This window comes from Molossus molossus, unplaced genomic scaffold (assembly GCF_014108415.1).
Source record: "Molossus molossus isolate mMolMol1 unplaced genomic scaffold, mMolMol1.p scaffold_m16_p_19, whole genome shotgun sequence".
In the NCBI taxonomy this organism is placed as follows: domain Eukaryota; kingdom Metazoa; phylum Chordata; class Mammalia; order Chiroptera; family Molossidae; genus Molossus; species Molossus molossus.
In genome coordinates, this window is record NW_023425354.1 from 37,863,964 (window position 1) to 37,883,851 (window position 19,888).

Consider the following 19,888-nt stretch of genomic DNA (forward strand, 5'->3'; position numbering starts at 1 on the left):
ATAATTTTTGAGTAAGAAACAGCAATTTGGATGTCCCCAAACTCTGAAATGAAAAACACTCACTACTGTTATATTGGAATGTTTTTAATTATATGTAGCAGAAGCTAATCTTGAGACAGCCTAAACCCAAATTCATTCGAATCCATTAGTTAATGAAATAACATGTTCTTTCTTTCAAACAAAAGTACTGGTAAGTATGATGGAACTGGTTAACTCTACTTCCACATGAGACTTCCTAAAATTAAAAGGATTGAAGTGGTAAACTGACCCTCAGACACATCCCCTGAAGTGTAACAGCCCATTAAGAGCTGATGCAGAAGAAATCTAAATGTCAAAACATTCCTTATTTCCACAATATTGCTGAATGGAATATTTTTAACACATTACTTTTAAGCCCTAAGATTGATGACTGGTTTCTGAAATCCATAGAAAGAATCTTATTCAGAGTCCAAGGCTGAACCCTCAAAATAAAATGGGAATAGAGTACCTAATCAATAATAAATTTCTAACACTGTAGACTTTTAAGATGTAGATACCTTTCGAGGAACATTAATTTATTCAAAAGGTGACTCTTAGATTATAGTTTGCTTTCTAAGAAGATAAACTTCAAATTTTAATACTAAATTTAAATTCTAATTGGGGTGAAATAATGGCAAATGTAATTTAGAGAAAAATAGAGGATTTTGTAACTAGGCATAAAGAGATTTACCTTAAATGTAATATGCTTATAATTGCTGATTTTTAAATGGTAACAAATTGTAATGAACATGTCAGTAACTTTATTTGCATTTTTTCCTAAGGTAAATGGACTATTCTGGAAATTAGACAAGTTTTAACAGATTATAGAATCAATCCAATAAAGAGTAGAGTAGAACCTAGCATAAATCTGGTCTCATTTTATTAAACTCATGACTAAAGTTTTCCCTTTTATATTATTTCACATAATTTTAAAAGCTTGAAGAAATTACCTGAAATTGATGCCTTTTTAAAACATAAATTCAAATAGATGGTCATTCATATAGTATCAAAGATGTCTCTTGAGGAAACAATACTTATACCCACTCACCAAACAAAGTTTCATAAAGAAAAAGAATCCTTAACCCAAAGGTTATAAAATAAACACATTTATTTTACTACATGAACTGATAATTAAAAGCCTAAGATGCTCATTTAAAAACATAGCATTGCTTGTGTGTAGCTTAGGAAAATGATCCTTTATATCAGAAAGAGAAAAACAAAATAATCATATTTAAGTATTTCTTACTTCCCAAAAGGAAGATGAACATTTAAGTAGTTGATAAATTTGAAAAGCTGATTATACATAATAACCACCATGTTAGGGGAGTACAAAAAAAATCAAACAAATTGTATTCTGTTATTTTAAAAAGTGACATGACAACAAGAAAAGGTAGGAGATAAAAACAATTAAATTAATAGGGTAGAAAACCATCCACGAGGAAAGTTAAATTCATTTTCAAAGTGTGAAAAAGGAAAGAAGAGTGGAGGCACTAAAAGGAACCACAAATTCTTCATGAGGCAAATGTTAAAATGTAGAACCTACGCTCAGACAAAATGACAGAAATGAGTAAGGGCCGGATCTACTGTGCGTGAGGCATTCCACCCTATAGCAAATCTGAGCTACATAGGTATGGCTTAATGCTATGAATTTAGAAAAAAGATGTTGGTCCATTTTGTTGCGCGTGCACCTCTTGCAATAAATTTGAGTCAGCACCAATGACAGCTCTGCAGTCCTCCTATGTGGTGCTGATCAGGTGGTTGCAGAGCTTCTGCTCACAGCAACACAATGCAGCTAAGCAAGCAGGCACAGCTCACAGCCAGAAGCGGTTCCTACTCTCCAGAACAAGGCGACCTTTAAGCTTAAGTTTCCGGGAGAAAATGAGATGCTGATGCTGAAGACGACACTATGGTAAGATGTTATTTAGATCAGTAAAAGATTTACCTCAGAATGCTTTTTTCTTTTTCTTTTAGAAAAAGTCAATGTTAGGATTGAATATATGTATTCAATAGCAAGTGCATGCACCAGAAATTTACTGCAGTGTCAGTGGAGGAATTTCTTTTCAATAGTCATTCAATTTGTAAATATACACATTGTTTTCTTTTAGAATCGGCACTGAGATATGCAGAAAAAAATCACTTTATAAAATATGAGGTTTGAAAGTATGGTATTGGTTTGGATTTTGCAAGTGCCTTAAAATGTTTTGCAAGGATATATTTATCCTAAAATCACAAAGACTAATTTCTAAGTATTGCTTTAATATCTAAATAAAATCTCCCTATACACACACATTGACTGTTATATTACTGCAGAGATTGAAAAAAAAAAGAGAGACACGACAGCCATTTTTTTCCCTTCTGAGTAAAAAGAATATTATCAAAAACAGTAACAAGCTTAAGATTCCAATTCTTTATTTGCAGAAAATGCCATTTTATAATATTAAGGCTCTGGGAAGATAATAAGAAAGACCATGTAAAAGAAGGGAGAAAATAAAGGAGAAAATTCAGGAGAGAGTTGGGGGAGAGAGTCTCTCTTTACCACATAGCCCCAATTGAAGGATTAAGCATTTGGACTATAAATGAAGGGAAGCTTTGTTAGTTTAATCACTGGAACAATTATAAAAGGACTCAACAACAACGAGGTTTATTGAAAATTTTTCCTAATGCTAACTGACCCATGCAGATGCCTAATTGTATTTGCATATTAAAAGAAGGGTGTATCTGTTTGTTTCCAGGCTTTGATGGAATATCAGATACTGAAAATGTCTCCCAGCCTGTTCATCCTTCTGTTTCTCACACCTGGTGTTTTATGTATTTGTCCTCTCCAATGTATATGCACAGAAAGGCACAGGCATGTGGACTGTTCAGGCAGAAACTTGAGCACATTACCAGCTGGACTGCAAGAGAATATTATCCATTTAAATCTGTCTTATAACCACTTTACTGATCTGCATAACCAGTTAACCCAATACACCAATCTGAGGACCCTGGACATTTCAAATAACAGGCTTGAAAGCCTTCCTGCTCAGTTACCTCGGTCCCTCTGGAATATGTCTGCTGCTAATAACAACATTAAACTGCTTGACAAGTCTGATACTGCTTATCAGTGGAACCTTAAATATCTGGATGTTTCTAAGAATATGCTGGAAAAGGTTGTCCTCATTAAAAATACACTAAGAAGTCTTGAGGTTCTCAACCTGAGTAATAACAAACTTTGGACAGTTCCAACCAACATGCCCTCCAAACTACACATCGTGGACCTGTCTAACAATTCCTTGACACAAATCCTTCCAGGAACATTAATAAGCCTCACAGACCTCACACATCTTTACCTGCACAACAATAAATTCACATTCATTCCAGATCAAGCTTTTGACCAACTCTTTCATTTGCAAGAGATAACCCTTTACAATAACAGGTGGTCATGTGACCACAAGCAAAACATTACTTACTTATTGAAGTGGATGATGCAAACAAAAGCCCATGTGGTAGGAACTCCCTGTTCTAGCCAAATATCATCTTTGAAGGAACACAGAATATACCCCACACCCTCTGGATTTACATCAAGCGTGTTCACTGTAAGTGGCATGCAGACAGTGGACACCATTAACTCTCTGAGTATGGTAACTCAATCCAAAGTGACCAAAATACCCAAACAATACCGAACAAAGGAAACAACGTTTGGCGCCACTCTAAGCAAAGACACCACCTTGACTAGCACTGACAAGGCTTTCGTGCCCTATCCAGAAGATACATCCACAGAAATGATTGATACGCATGAAGCAGCAGCTGCAACTCTAACTATTCATCTCCAAGATGGAATGGTTACAAACACAGGCCTCACTAGCGCAACAAAATCATCCCCAACACCCATGACCCTAAGTATTACTAGTGGCATGCCAAATAATTTCTCTGAAATCCCTCAACAAAGCACAACCCTTAACTTACGGAGGGAAGAGACCACCACAAATGTAAAGACTCGCTTACCTTCTGTGGCAAGTGCTTGGAAAGTAAATGCTTCATTTCTCTTAATGCTCAATGCTGTGGTCATGCTGGCTGTCTGAGGGTCTGCGTTTTCTGAAACTAATGAAAGAACTCCTCCCTGATGTATAGTTGGGAAAATATGCCCCTATCTAACCAGTGATTCAAGCTATATTAAGTATTCAAGAAAGCCAGTCTTACCTTTCTGACTCTGATGTAAATGAAGTAACTTGTCTTAAATAAAACAAGTGCACAATGTCTTGGTACTTGCTGCTATTTTACTGTCTTAAGTAAAACTAATGAATTTCTTTTTTTAATGAAATGTTTTCTTTTTAAGGCTTCAGTTTATTGCACAAAATATAAAGCATCTAAACTTTAATATGTATTTTATGTATATTTACACTGTCAAACATCTGGGGGAAAAATAAATGGTCTATGCTCATAACAGTGTCATTTGGCTTTCTAGTCATATCAACTTAATCTACATAGTAGACTCAAAATGACTTAAACATTTTTGTCCTAGGTATGTACCTTGGTAAAGTCTCTATGGTGAATGAAATGTTGGAGGTATACAAGGATTCTGCCACCAAAGTAAAACTATGGTTGCCACTCCATGACTGATTAGTCCACATCATTATTTTACACACAAGCCATAGTTGTTTTAAATCTAAATGATGTCCTGCTTCTGAGGAACTCTTGGCTACTTTACAGGTTATATAATGGACAAAAGCTCTTCAAAAAGCTAGAAGACACTAGGCTTTGCATTTTAATAAGGGAAGTTTAATGGTTTTGCTTTTTGCATTTAAGAAAAGTATTAAAAACACAATAAAAAGTTTAGATTTCAAGTCATGTAAAGGAATATTTTTAGTGCATATTTAATAAACCATTTATTAATGGAAATTTAAATATTTACAAAATTAAAAGTCTCCATGTGCAGGAGAGGAAAATTCATCTTTGCACATCAGAAATTAGAATCTGACTTACCTAAGTTAAAAATAAAATTTGTTTCAGGATAAAATCATGGGGGTCTCACAACATGGGCACATTAAGGTAGAGAGAGAGAAAAGGAAAGGAGGAAGGAAAAAAAAGACGAGATTCATTTGGTTCTACAACCAGATAATGAACCCAATAAAACAGACAACAGAACTAGGGCTGGGTATGAAACAAATCTTAACACTCCAAAACAAATTGCACTGGGATTCCAACTAGAAGAACATCAAGAATTTTCTACAAATATAAAAGTAAGCCACCTTATGAATTAAAGACAAACATAAGTAATAGCCAAGAGTCAGAAAAAGCAGCCCTGAAACAAGGCTAGATTAAAATGCAAGACAGCATAATTGAAATGGGTGAGCCACAAGTGAGGTGTTTCATTTGTGAGACATAAGGAAGAATCTATTTCAAGCACTCCTAGTTGGGAAAAGAGTACAGAAATAAATTTTTATGCTCCTTACCAAGAAACTTTAAAATTAAGATAGACCTCTTTCCAGGTTTGGGAACATTTCTAATTAGAGAGAGAGAAAAGTAACAACCTTCTAATGTGTTGTTATTCCCCTTCACCCCCTTGGTTTTTTTTTTAAGCACCAGGCTTATGGAAAAATTACTGTTAAGCTTCAATAAAGCAATTCCCCTCTTGTGCTGACGAGTACAGTGGCTTTTGAACATTTTTCTGTCCCAGCAAACCTAATTAGCTCACTATGTCAGGGAATTTCACCATGAAGAAAAGGGGTTATTTGAAATAATCCCCTAAATGGTTTTAAAATGCATTACTTTTCCAAATAGACAAGCTGTTCCCACTTCCTCCCAATCACTGATCTAGTATCTTCACCATCACTGACAGAGGCTAACTGCTTAGATATTTTCTAGTCTATCACACATTAGCATCTTGTTTTAAAAAAACGCATACTGAGTTTCACAAAAGGTTTCTCAGAGGTAATGTCTTTCACTTAGAAGGTGTCAAAAAAAATTTTTTTTTTCATAGAAATATCTTAGAAATATGGGGGAAGTACTGGTCAGTGTGACTGAGTGGATTGAGTGTTGTCCCATGCACCAAGAGGTTGCTGGTTGGATTCCCAGTCAGGGCACATGTCAGGGTTGGGGGCTTGATCCCCAGTAGGTGGTATGCAGGAGGCAGCCAATCGATGTTTCTCTTTCTCTCTCCCCCCACCCTTCCTCTCTCTCTTAAAAACAAATCAATAAAAACATATTTTTTAAAAAAAATATGGAGGAAGTGACAAGAAAGTAAAATTATGAACTACAGCATTACCAGCACTACGGATTACACCAATCTTATTGATAGACATGCAAATAAAAAAATTCATCAAATTTACAAGTACAACACATGTCAACTACACAGCTCTAAGTCCTTAGAAAGAAGTATTATCTAGCCTTAAAGTAATTAGATAATACTTCCTTCTAAGGAAATTATATCCTTATCTATGGAGGTGGGCTCATTATTTGCCACCAACACAAGAACTACAGTATTATTGGCTTCATAAATATTTCAAAATGCATTAGTCCTCAGCATCTACTTCTGAAGTTCATAAGATATACATTCAGCCCTGGCCAGTGTGGCTCAGTTGGTTGGAGCATCATCCCATACAATGAAAGGTCATGGGTTCAATTCCCAGTCAGGGCTCATATCCAGGTTGTAGATTCGATCCCTGGTTGGTGCCCATATGTACAGGATGTTTCTCTCTCACATTAGTTTCTCTTTCTCTCCCTCTCCCTTCTTCTCTCTCTAAAATCATTAAAAACAAATCCTCAGGTGAGGATTAAAAAATATATACATCCATCCATCCATCTAACCCTAAGGTTTGTATTTTACAAACTTTTATTGTACTTTTTTCTCACCAGTCAAGAGAATTCAAGTAAGAACACATACACAAAAGTAAATGCAATAAGGGATAAAGTAGAGGAGAATAGTGTGTGTGCTGGTGTCAAAGGTTCTAGGCGTAAATATTGCCGCCTCTGCTACTTCTCAGCTGCATAAACCTGGACAAGTTACCACCACTCTACATCACACCTTCCTTGTCGCTAAAATGGGCTAGCAGACTTATTCACAGTGGTTTTGTTCTGAGGATTAAACGGCATAATTCACATAAAGCATGACCACTGTGTCTTGGCTCCCCACATGCTCTATGCAGTAACATGGCTGCTGTTGTTTTCGGATTATCATTATTACTTGTGTTATGTCCAAGCCCAGTGAACACCTAAGCTCTATCTATAAGACAGAGCAAGAGAACAAGAGTGTGTTTGCTTCAGTCCTGCTCCTCTCCCTCTAGAATTCAGGTTTAGAAATTAGTGCAATAGGGACCCAGATGAAAGTCAGAGAAACATTCAGATATCACAGCAGAATGAGAAGGTGTTTTCTATAGCTAACTTAAAGAGTCACATGTATGCATTATTCAATAATCTTCCATAACAATGTGCTGAAGCAATACAAATTCCTTTAACTGACACCAAAAATGTCAGACCAAAGTCAACCTAAAATCTTTTATAAGGTTATTCATTACATAAGGTTATTCGTTATACATGTTTTTACTGATTTTTCAGAGTGAGAGAGAAGCATCGATGTGAGAAAGAAACACCGATCAGCTGCCTCCTGCACACCCCCTGCTGGGGATCAAGCTGGAAACTCCGGCATGTGCCCTGACTGGGAATCAAACCGGGATCTCCCAGTCCATGGGACGATGCTCAATCCACTGAGCCACACAGGCTGGGAGATAAGGTTATTCCTTTTGAAGTACATTTTAAGAACTAGATAAAAAATGATATAATGTATATAAAAACACCATGCTTAAAAGTAAACAGTTACATTTCTATTAAAATTAGAATTAAGCACCAATATCCATTATAATCAATCTTTCTAATCTTTTTTTGGAAAATTTCAGAAACAGAAACAGATAAATTACAGAAAAATAAGAAACAAAGTGATTATTATTAACAGAGGAATTAATTGTCTATCTAAAGGATTCCTCAGGAATGCCTTCAGAAGAATAACTTTAATTAAATAACAAAATTAATATGGAAACATTAAGGTTTTCTCATATGCTAGCAACAAAAAATTAGAAAATCAATGGAAAAAGATACCACTCGTGACAATAACAATATACAAAATAAACATAACAGTCACACAAAATGTGTAGGACCAAATGGGGAAAAAGTAAAAAAACAGTAATTTGAGATATAAACTTGATAGAGATGATAAACAAATGTGTCTCCATTCATTTATTTTTTTCATGCAATAAATATTTATTAAGCACCTGGAACGCACCTGGAACCAAGGCTCAGCACAGGAGATACACCTTAACTCATATTGTAAAGATGCGATTATTTCCAGTATAATTTATGGACTGAGTCAACTTTGACAAACTTTCTAATGAAAGTCTTTTTAGACCACAACATGAAACACTTATGTTCATCTGGAAAAATAAACAGGCAAGAATAGAAAAAGGAAGAAATAGTAAAGGTACCTTAGTCTTTCTTGAGAGGAAACATATCAGCTGTAAAAATGAAGACAGAATGGTAGTGGCATAAAAATAGAAAGGAAGATAACCCAGTATAGAAATGGTAGCACAATTAGAGCATAATACACATAAGAATTCTCTATGACTCCATTTCCTCATAGGGTTGTTGTGAGAAAAAATGAGGTAATACATGTAAAGTGCTTAGCGCTACACAATTGTGCTTACCACATAGTAAGCTGTTAAACATTGTTAACTTTAGAAGAAAAAAATCACAAAGCAAAGAGAAGAAAAAGATTTAATAAACAATGCTAGGAATAATGGAAAACAGTCCAATTTAACACTCAATTCATGTGCTATGCCCACATACGAACTAAATAAGATAGCATTAAAAAAGGAAGTCTTAGCCCTGGCCAGTTTGGCTCAGCAGTTAGAGCATCAAGCCCGGGTTCAGTTCCCGCTAAGGGCACGTACCTCAGTTGGAGTTTGTCCCCAACCCCAGTTGGAATTGTGTGGGTGGCAGCCAGTCAATGTGTCTCTGTCACATCAATGTTTCTCTCTCTCTCTTCCTCCCTCTCTCCCTGTCCCTCTATCTGAAGATAAATGTAAATGTATCCTCAAATAAGGATAAAATAATTAAAATTAAAAAAAAATTTTTTTAAAGGAAGTCTTAAAACTTACAAAAGAATTTAAAACTATTTGTAAATCTCTGGGTGACTTTTTTTTTAACTAGAAAAAGAAAAAAATCACAAAGAAATCATCAACAGATCTGTCTATACAAAACCCTCAAATTTCTTTATGCTGAAACAATGAGCATGATGAAAATATCCAAAGGAAATAAAGGAGACTGTTAATTAAAGCTCATAAAAATAAGAAAAAATATTTAGATTCCTGATGGATAAGTAGACAAAGGTCACAAATAATATATTTAAAAGACAAGAAGCATGGTGCTTGATAGTCGACCACAAAATAATGGAGAATTAAAAATAAAATATCATTCTCATTATTAAATCAGCAAGCAATGAAAGAAATGTAATAAAAATCAATACTGGGGCCCAGCTGGTGTGGCTCAGTGGTTGAACATCGACCCAGGCGACAAGAGGTCACCAGTTCGATTCCCGGTCAAGGCACATGCTGCCCAGGTTGTGGGCCAAATCCCCAGTGGGGGGGGGCATGCAGGAGGCGGCCAATCAATGTTCTCTATCATCGATGTTTCTATCTCTCTTTCCCTCTCCCTTCCTCTCTCTCTAAAATCAATACAGAAAAAAATATTTTTAAAAAAAATCAATGCTGGGGAAGACAAAATATATAGCCATATCACATATTGGTATAACTCTTCTGGACACCAGTTGGCAATTGTGATGAGAAAACAGCTATTCTGACTTGCTGCCCAGACATTTCACAGTGTGACAATCCTGTATATATATATATGCAGAGTTTGGAAATTTTTATTTTTTTATTTTACTTTTCTTTATTGATTTTAGAGAGAGAGGAAGGGAGAAGTAGAAAGAGAGAGAAACATCAATGAGAGAGAACATCGATTGGCCGCCTCCTGCATGCCCAATGGTGATCTGGCCCACAACCTGGACATGTGCCCTGACCAGGAATCGAACCGGTGACCTCTTAGTGCATGGGTCAACGCTCAACCACTGAGCCACACCGGCCAGGCCAGAGTCTGGACATTTAAATAAGGACCGAGTTCAGAATTCCCACCACAAGTTCCCACTTTGCTTCTCTTCATACACCTTTTAAAACACTTAAGCTGAGTTTGCAAAAAGTGATCACCACCCCAATTAACTTATAAGTAATAAGTGCTTGTGACCCTGCCCGCTCTCATGACCTGAGATAAAGGGCTGACCTTCATCTGGCTGATTGTGCCTCCCGCTCCGAGTTTCTGAGATTTGTAAGTAATAAATCTTGTGACTTTATTTCCTCTGTATGAATGTACTCGGGTCAAATAAAAAAGATCCCAAGATTTTCACTTCCCCCAAGTGGGAACTGGGATGCTGAGGGAGCTACCTTCTGACCCTGTATGGGTGGCTTGTGCCTCCTCACTCAGCAGGTCATAATCTGCACATTCTTAATATACCAGCTATTGGGGGGAGGACAACACAGCGATGATTAAAAAAACCTAAAAATTTTAACCTTTAATGTAGTAAATTCTAGATAAATTACAGCATTCTTTCTAACAGCAAAGAAAAAGGAAACAATGCTAAGTATCTACCATTAGGAAATCGGTTAAGCAAATGATGATCCACTTACAAAAATATGTGTCCAATACAAACATTAAGAGTTTGTTTTAAAGTTAGAAATGTGGAAAGTGCAAACACTATAAAGATAAGCAAAAATTATAGGCCACAAACATACATCTTTACAGAACTATGCATAAAAACACCTTAAAAAGAGAAATATACTAAAATGCTAATACTGTGTACCAAGTATGTTTTAGTATCTGCTTTGTCCTTGAAAAATGTAAGGGATCTAAGAAAAGAACTACTGGAACAGCTGTCCAAGGGATTTTTTTTTTTAAATCCACCCGAGGATATTTTTCTATTTATCTTCAGATAGAGAGGGAGGGAGAGAGGGAGAGAGAGAGAAAGAGAGAGAGAGAGAGAAGGAGAGGAAGAGGGGGAGGGAGAGAGAGAGAGAGAGAGAGAGAAACATCGACGTGAGAGGGACACATCAACTGGCTGCCTCCTGCATGACCCCGACCAGGGCCGGGGAAGAACCGCAACTGAGGTACGTGCCCACGGCTGGAATCAAACCCGAGACTCACTGGTCCACGGGCCAACGTTCTAACCACTGAGCAAGATCAGCCAGGGCTGTCCAAGGGATTTAAGGCTGAGTAGGAAAACAAGAAAATGAAGTAACAAATAGAAAAGTACTATCAGAATTCTTGGAAACACATCTACACTGTATTAGTTTACTTGGTCATTGCTGTCAGGATTGTCCCCCATCTAACTAGACAAGCTCCCCTCCCCCCAATAATATCCCATGTCTCAGAATAAAATCTAAATTCTGAATATGGCTTACTGTGTGATCAAGCCGTGCTTTCCTTTACATTGTCATCATAAAATGTTCCTGCTCCCTCACTGTTTAGTTCAAACGAAATGTCTTTTTGTCCCTCTAATCTACCTCTGTTACCACCATGCTTTTAGAGATAATGCATATCCTCTTTGGCTCACTCCCTTCCCTCTTCTTCCCCTGGAAAACCCTTATTCACCCTTTTTAAAAAAATATATATTTTTATTGATTTTAGAGAGAGAGGAAGGGAGAGGGGGAGAGAGAAAGGGAGAGGGGAGGGGGGGGGGAGAGCAAGAGAGAAACATCGATGTGAGAAACACCAATCTCCTGCACGCCCCCTACTAGGGATTGAGGCCACAATCTGAGGACACTCAACCAGCTGAGCCACACCAGCCAGGGCCTTATTCATCCTTTTGATTTCAGTTTAGATATCTCTAAACTGAAATTTGAGTTTGTTTGTTTTTTTTTACCATCTTGATCTGAATTTATAGATAAAAGAATGAATTAATACAGATCAAAGATGTGTCTGGTGGGCTAACAATGACCTCCTTAAGATAGACTAGGTCAGCCCTGGCCGGTTTGGCTCAGCAGATAGAGCGCTGGCCTGCGGTCCAGAGAGACCCGGGTTCGGTTTCCGCTAAGGGCACGCACCTCGGTTGCAGATTGTCCACGGCCCTGGTTGGATTGTGCGGGTGGCAACCACTCGATGTGTCCCTTTCCCATCGATGTCTCTCTCTCTCTCTCTCTCTCTCCCCCTCCCACTCTATCTGAACAAAACATGGAAAAAAATGTCCTTAGGTGAGGACAAAAAAAAAAAAAAGACAGACTAGGTCAAACCTCCAAGTCTTATCTAGAGTTTAAGTTTCTTCCATTAGGTCAAAATCATAGCTTCATAGTGCAGAGAAAACAGAGATAAAAAAAAAAAGTTAAGAATGAAGGAGGGTTTGGCTAGGCTGGTTCTTGTCATATGAGAAATTAGTTCCAGGTCGTGGGGGGTTTGGTTACCTTTGGAACAACTTCCAGAGAAAGGTTAATTCTAATACCTGTGAACAATTTAGTACAAGTAGATTGATCAAAGGGAATGAGTCAGGGAAACAGAAACAAATATCACCTCATTGTGTTAATAATGTGTTAAGAAGATTAATTTGCTTCACACTTTGAAAAACTGTGATACAAAGTGAGTTTTTTTAACTAGCTCAACTTTTAAGAAATGCCATTTTTGTTCAGCACCTCCAACTCTATTAAACATGTTTAGGGCCCTGGCCAGTTTGGCTCAGCGGTTAGAGCGTCGGCCTGCGGTCTGGAGAGACCCGGGTTTGGTTCCCGCTAAGGGCACGTACTTCGGTTGCAGTTTGTCCCCGGCCCTGGTTGGTTGTGCGGGTGGCAGCCACTCGATGTGTCCCTTCACGTCGATGTTTCTCTCTCTCTCTCCCTTCCTCTCTCTCCCTCCCACTCTATCTGTACAAAAAATGGAAAAATACCTCGGGTGAGGAAAAACAAAAACAAAAACAAAAAAAAAAACAACAAAAACATGTTTAGGAACCAGTTGAGACAAATACTCAATACACCCGTTTTTCTCTTCTATAAACTGTTGGAAATTATTGGTAAGCTCAAAACACAGAAATTAAACATACACAAACACAATAAAAACATCAAAAACTGTACAGTTCTTTTCAGATCAAAAAAATTCTGAATGTATTTAAAGCACTGTGGTTTAACAGAAAGAGCATCACGAGATAAGGTCTTGTCATCTGTGTTATTATTTTGGGCAAGTAATTAAACTTGTTCTCTGGTAAAAATCTACACAGTTAAGAACAAGTGTTCCATGTGGGTATTTTAAAGAACAGATTAAATCATGTATATGATTTAAGCACTTTGTAGGTGTTACATAAAAATTTTAAAGATTACTGCTATTCCTTGTTTAAGGATTCTTGGGTAATTAACAAGATAAAAAATGGAAATGACTGAATCCAAATTGGTACATAATTCCCATATACCTGCCCCCTTTATTCTTCAGACAGCTAGTTTACAACATTTGTTACTCATCCCATGAGAAATATAATTTATCAGTAAAAATTTAGATATTAGATATTTGAATATTTCACATGGGCATCTCAAAGCCAAGTATCAAATAAATCTGATGAAATACTCAATACTACCGGGAAATGTAGTTTTTCACTTTGTGTTATTATGTTGCCCATAGTCACAGATCAAACAAACTGAACACTCTAGACTGTGAGAATTCAAGTGCCTGTCAAATGTTTGCCTCAACAGAAAATAAACTAAGATATAATGGCTTTTCATTGAGACAGAAAAAAAAAAAAAAAAGAATCAGTAAGGGAAACAAGGATGCCATATACCACAATAACCACCAGGAAGGCTTCTGTTTGCCAACTGAAGCCTCAGCAACCATTGTTGCATCTGAGACATGTAGAGTTGAAGAGTAACTGGCACATAGCCACATCCATTTCCCAGTTATATTACTTACACAGCAGCAACTGAGCTGGATTTCCTTGTACGGATGACAAATATTTAAAGAAAGCAAATAAATGTTTAAAAATAATTTCATCTATTTTACAGGCTCTATTTCCTCATGGTACAGCTTTTCTACAATGATTACATAAAATCTTTCTTGCTTTAATAAAGATAAAGTATATTTGGATGAAGTGTTATGGTTCTCTTTCCCCAACACTAAACTTTTTAAAAAGCTGTAGGACATTGCCCTGGCCAGTTTGGTTAGCCTGCAGACCGAAGGGTTGCAGGTTCCATTCCCAGTCAAAGGCATGTATCTGGGTTACAGGTTTGATCCCCAGCCACACTGAGGGTCATGCAGGAAGCAACTGATGGATGTGTCTCTCTCACATAGATATTTCTCTGTCCCTCACTCCCTCCCACTCTATCTGAACATAAACAGAAAAATATCCTCGGGTGAGGATTTAAAAAGAAAGAACTTAGAGCCCTGGCCGGTTTGGCTCAGCGGTTAGAGCGTCGGCCTGCGGTCTGGAGAGACCCGGGTTTGGTTCCCGCTAAGGGCACGTACTTCGGTTGCAGTTTGTCCCCGGCCCTGGTTGGTCGTGCGGGTGGCAGCCACTCGATGTGTCCCTTCACGTCGATGTGTCCCTCTCTCTCTCTCTTCCTCTCTCTCCCTTCCACTCTATCTGTACAAAAAATGGAAAAATATCCTCGGGTGAGGATAAAAAAAAAGAAAGAACTTAGAGACACACTGTAAAATCTAAAGTGTCTTTAAAACACTAAAATTAACCAAAGGATCAGGGAGTCACCTGACACTAGTAAAACATCTTCATATATTAACTATGAGTTGACTATAAATTGACTTTAATCTTAAACATTAATGTCACATGTGATACATCTAAATTTTATTATCTTTCTTTAAAGCAGTCATGTTTGAATCATTAAATTCTCATTCCAATGAATGTTTCATTACTGCAAACATCCCTGGGGCCCCTTCTTTCAAACATTACTAAGGGCCAGTTTATAACTCACACAAGAAAAACACTCATTTTAAGCAAAAAATAGTATTACTAAACTCGACATTTTGCCTTGTTTGTCAAAAACTTTCAATCATAAAAAAATTTCTACTACATTAAAAAAGAACATTCTTCATCTGACAATACTTCCAAAAATGTATTTCCCTAAAATGTTGTGCTAAAAAAAGGCAGCAGGGTTTGAAGTAAGTACATCACCACTAATAGTGACTCTTCAGAAGGGAACAATATTCACTTGGCTGTATTTAATCTTAGATTTTTGTTTTAGAATTTTCCCATGCTTTTTTATGCAATCAAACCTTGTGAGTGTATCTCAAGATTATTTTTTTTCAAGGATCATATACTTATATATTGAAAGAGGTGAAACACAGTTGATTTAAAAAAAATCTTTTTTCATAGCAATAGATGGACTGCAGCCACTCACCATCGTCTCTAGTAGTACTCGTCAAGTCATAACCACCGGATTACTCAGTATGGATCAAGCACTAACTCGTCTTTGATAAGTAAACTGAACCCTTGTTTCACTAACACCCAAGGCCACTACACTTCTATAAACCAAGTATCACAGAAAATAAAGTCACTCAAGAAATCTTTTGGCTCAATTCAGAACTCCAATTCTAATCACTCTTTTAAATCAAATCTTCTTCCTTCAAACTATAGTCATGTACATGTATAATTGAAACTGGTAATTAGTTTTAACACTACCACTAAATGATTACATATACACAATAATTAAAAGCTAGGTTCATTCATGAAGTATTCTATAAAATGCCACACACTCTGCTAGATTCTTTGTGTACTCACACATAGACATCTAAGACCTAGGAGCTAGAAATCCAATGAGTAAACAAAAATTATAGCCCTGGCCAGTTTGGCTCAGTGGTTGAGCGTCGACCTGCGGACCAGAGTGTCCCAGGTTTGGTTCCCGCTAGGGGCACGTACCACAGAAAGAAAAAAAAAATTCTGTGCACCCCCATGTTCATTGAAGCATTATTTTATTTTATTTATTTATTTATTTTTTCCTCATCTGAGGACATTTTTCCATTTTTTGTTCAGGTAGAGTGGGAGGGAGAGAGAGGAACAGAGAGAGAGAGAAACATCGATGTGAAAGGAACACATCGAGTGGCTGCCACCTGCACAACCGACCAGGGCCGGGGACAAATTGCAACCGAGGTATGCGCCCTTAGCGGAAACCGAACCCGGGTCTCTCAGGACCGCAGGCCGATGCTCTAACCGCTGAACCAAACCAGCCAGGGAAGAAGCATTATTTTAAATAGCTAAGACATAGAAACAACCTAAGTGTCCACTGATAGGTGAATAAAGAAAATGTGGTATACAACTGCAACGGAATATTATTCAGCCATAAAAAGGAAAAAAATCCTGCCATTTGCAACAATATAGATGGACTTGAGGGCATTATGCTAAGTAAAAGAAGTCAAACAAAGAAAGACAAATACTGTGTGATTTCACTTATATGTGGAATCTAAAAAAAAACCCAAACCAAAAAACAGAATTTATAGATATAGAGAACAGATTGGTGACTGCTTGGGGTGAGGGTAGGGGGATGGGAAAAAATGACTGAAGGTGGTCAAAAGGCAAAAGGTTCAAACTTCTAATTATAAAATAAGTCCTGGGATGTAATGTATAGTATGACGACTATAGTTAATTATGCTGTATTGTATATTTGAAAGTTGCTAAGAGTAAATCTTTAATCCAAGAAAAAAAATTGTAGCTATGTGTAGTGATGGATGTTAAACAGACTCTTTGCAGTGATCACTTTGCAATACATACACATAATGAATCATTATGTTGTATAACTGAAACTAATATAATTTTATATGTCAATTATATCTCAATAAAGAAAAAGAAAAATTATATTCCAACATGCTCACTGTTAAATAGTAATAAGTTTTGCAATAGCTCAATAAGAAAGTATTTACCAAAATTTGCCTTAAAAGACAGACAAGAAGAAGTGTTGAGTGGGGATGTAGAGAAATTAGAACTCTCATAAACTGCAAGTGGAAATGTAAAATGATAAAACAGCTTGGAAAACAGTTTGGCAGTTTATGAAAGGTTGACCATCAAGCTACTATATGACCCAGCAATTTTGCTTCTAAGATGTATCAAAGCAAATTAAAAAAAAAAAAAAAATCTGTCCATACAAAAACTTGTACATGAATGTTTGTAGTAGCATGATTCATAATAGCTAAAAAAAATTTGAAACAATATCCATTAACAGATGAATGAATAATAAATATGGTTTTATATAGCCGGTGTGCTCAGTAAATTGAGCATCATCCCATATTACAGATTCAGCCTGTAGCTTCATCAGTTATCAAAGCTGGAACTAGCAAACTTTTTCTGCAAAGGACCAGGTAGTAAATATTTTACATGCTACATAAACTTTTTTCTATCTTTCTTTTAAATCCCTCTTTAAAAATATAAGGACCATTCTCAACTTGCAGGCCATATCCAGGTTGCAGGCTCAATCCCCAGTAGGGTTTTGCAGGAGGCAGCCAATCAATGTTTCTCTCACACATAAATATTTCTCTCTCTCTAAAAAATCAATTAAAAATATTTTTTAGCCCTGGCCGATTTAGCTCAGTGGTTAGAGTGTCAGCCTGCAGTCCAGAGAGACCCGGGTTCGGTTTCCGCTAGGGGCATGTGCCTCGGTTGCAGTTTGTCCCTGGCCCTGGTTGGGTCGTGCCGGTGGCAACCACTCGATGTGTCCCTTTCACGTTGATGTTTCTCTCTCTCTCTCCCTCCCACTCTATCTGAACAAAAAATAGAAAAATGTCCTCGGGTGAGGATAAAATAAATATATATATATATATATATATACATATATATATATATATTAAAATGTGGTTTATCTATATAATGGAATATTATTTAGCTATGAAAAGGAATAAAGTACTGATGATACAACACCTGTGAAACCTTGAAAACATTACGTAAGGTACAAGAAGCCAGTCATAAAAGAGCACCTTATTGTACAACTCCATTTATATGAAATGTCCAGAAGAGGCAAATCCATATAGACAAAAGTAATTAATGGTTGCCAGGGACTAGGGGAAGGAGTAATGGGAAATCACTGCTAATGGGTATAGGGTTTCTTTTTGGGTACTGAAATGTTTAAAATTATAGTGGTGATAATTGCACAACTCTGTGAATATACAAAAGCCACTGAATTGTATATTTTAAAAGGGTGAATTGTATAATACATGAATTATATCTCAACAAAGCTGTTATTTTTATTAGCTTGCCTAGAGGAGTCAGTCAGATTACTAAGATGGGTCTTACATCAAAAGTAGGAATTTGCCATAGGTTAAAGGAAGGGCATCCAAAGCTGATGGGAAGCCTATGCAAAAGCATAGAGTCCTGCTAGAATGCCAGGAGATAGCAGAATAGGGCAATGGTGAGGTAGTCAGTGTTGCTGAAACAAAGGTGAGGCATATAATATAAAGTCTGGAGCACCCTTCTAAAATATTCTACACACTGTCCTAGCCAGATGGCTCAGTTGGTTGGAGTGTTGTCCTGATGTGGCAAGGTTGAGGGTTTGCTCCCCGGCCAGGACACAAGAAAGAGTCAACCAGTGAATGTATAAATGGGTGGAGCAACAAATCAATATTTCTCTCCCCATCACCCTCTCTCTAAAATCAATCAATAAAAAATGTGTAAAAAATGTTCTACACACTGTGATGGCTAGTCTCCTATTATTGAATTTTGAGACAAATGGTTTTAGTGGAGGTAATGTATGGAATGTTCATTTGGCATTCCGAGCTTTCTGGGCAGATTTTGTGTCCTTTCCAGCTCCTAAAGTCTTCTTGACAACTGCCTGATGCTACTCTCAGCAATGTATCATGAACAACTTTTCTGAGAACAGCCCAGAAAGCATATAAGGCTTACTTGGAGCAACATTAATGATAGTAGCATTATCAGATTTCTGAAATAAGGCCATCAACTAGCCTCTTACCAAAATGACTTTCAATCTTCTGCTTTAGTTCAGCAATCTTGCAACTAATGTGAACAGCATAAAGGATGAAGGAGAGACTTGATCATTGTATAAGAGACTAAGGAACAAAGGCTTTATCTTACAAGCCTGTGATATTTCGAAGTGCGGTACCTATATGATAGGAAATAGGTATTTACTATTTTTATTTTTATTTTTACTATTATCTTTTGTTGATGTTTTTCTAGTTATGGCAATCAATACTAACTTTCTATTTATAATATAATATAAAATTTCTTTTAAGAAAAAAGCCAATAAAAATACTGAGGAAATAATGGTACGGATATTATGTAGAAATGGTAAAACCCCAAAGGTGGTGCATGAATGCCTCCAGTATGAGAACTTAGCTAATGGGAACGCATAAAAGGTTTTATCTGGAAATAACATGGTCATACCTTGGAGAGAGATCATTCTGGCAATAGTGGAAGATGGAGAGGATGGGGTGAAACACTGGTGACAAGAATCCAATGAGAAAGTTGTTGCAATAGCCTATACTAGAGGCAAAAAAACTATGGTCCACTGGCAATAACCTTCCCATATGCTACTGGTGGTCTGTTTTTTGTATAGCCTGTAACTTAAGAATGGTTCTTATATTTGTAAAGTAGTGATTAAGAAGAAAAAGAAAGAAAGAAAAAAAAGACTTTATGTAGCATGTAAAATATTTACAACCTGGTCCTTTGCAGAAAAAAGTTTGCTAATTCCAGCTTAGATAACTGATAAAGCTACCGGCTGAGTCTTTAATATTAGGATAAAGCATAAAAAATTTCTGAAGCAGAATCAACAAGACAACATTGATCAGATATACATGGTTAAGAGCAGGTAGAAGTAAAGACTGATGCTAAGGCTTCTTTTAAAACTCAAAGAAGATGGAGATACCATTATCC

The 19,888-nt window shown here is 36.8% G+C and overlaps 2 protein-coding genes across 6 annotated transcripts in view; one reads left to right on the plus strand and one right to left on the minus strand.

Annotated features, from left to right (window-relative positions):
• Positions 1–19,888, minus strand: part of NF1 (neurofibromin 1) — a 268,601-nt gene that overhangs the window by 71,796 nt on the left and 176,917 nt on the right. The window lies entirely within an intron of this gene.
• Positions 1,586–4,438, plus strand: OMG (oligodendrocyte myelin glycoprotein). Its single transcript, XM_036268581.1, has 2 exons — positions 1,586–1,927; positions 2,751–4,438. Exons 1-2 carry the CDS (start codon positions 1,925–1,927, stop codon positions 4,077–4,079), a joined length of 1,332 nt encoding a protein of 443 aa, XP_036124474.1. The 5' UTR covers positions 1,586–1,924; the 3' UTR covers positions 4,080–4,438.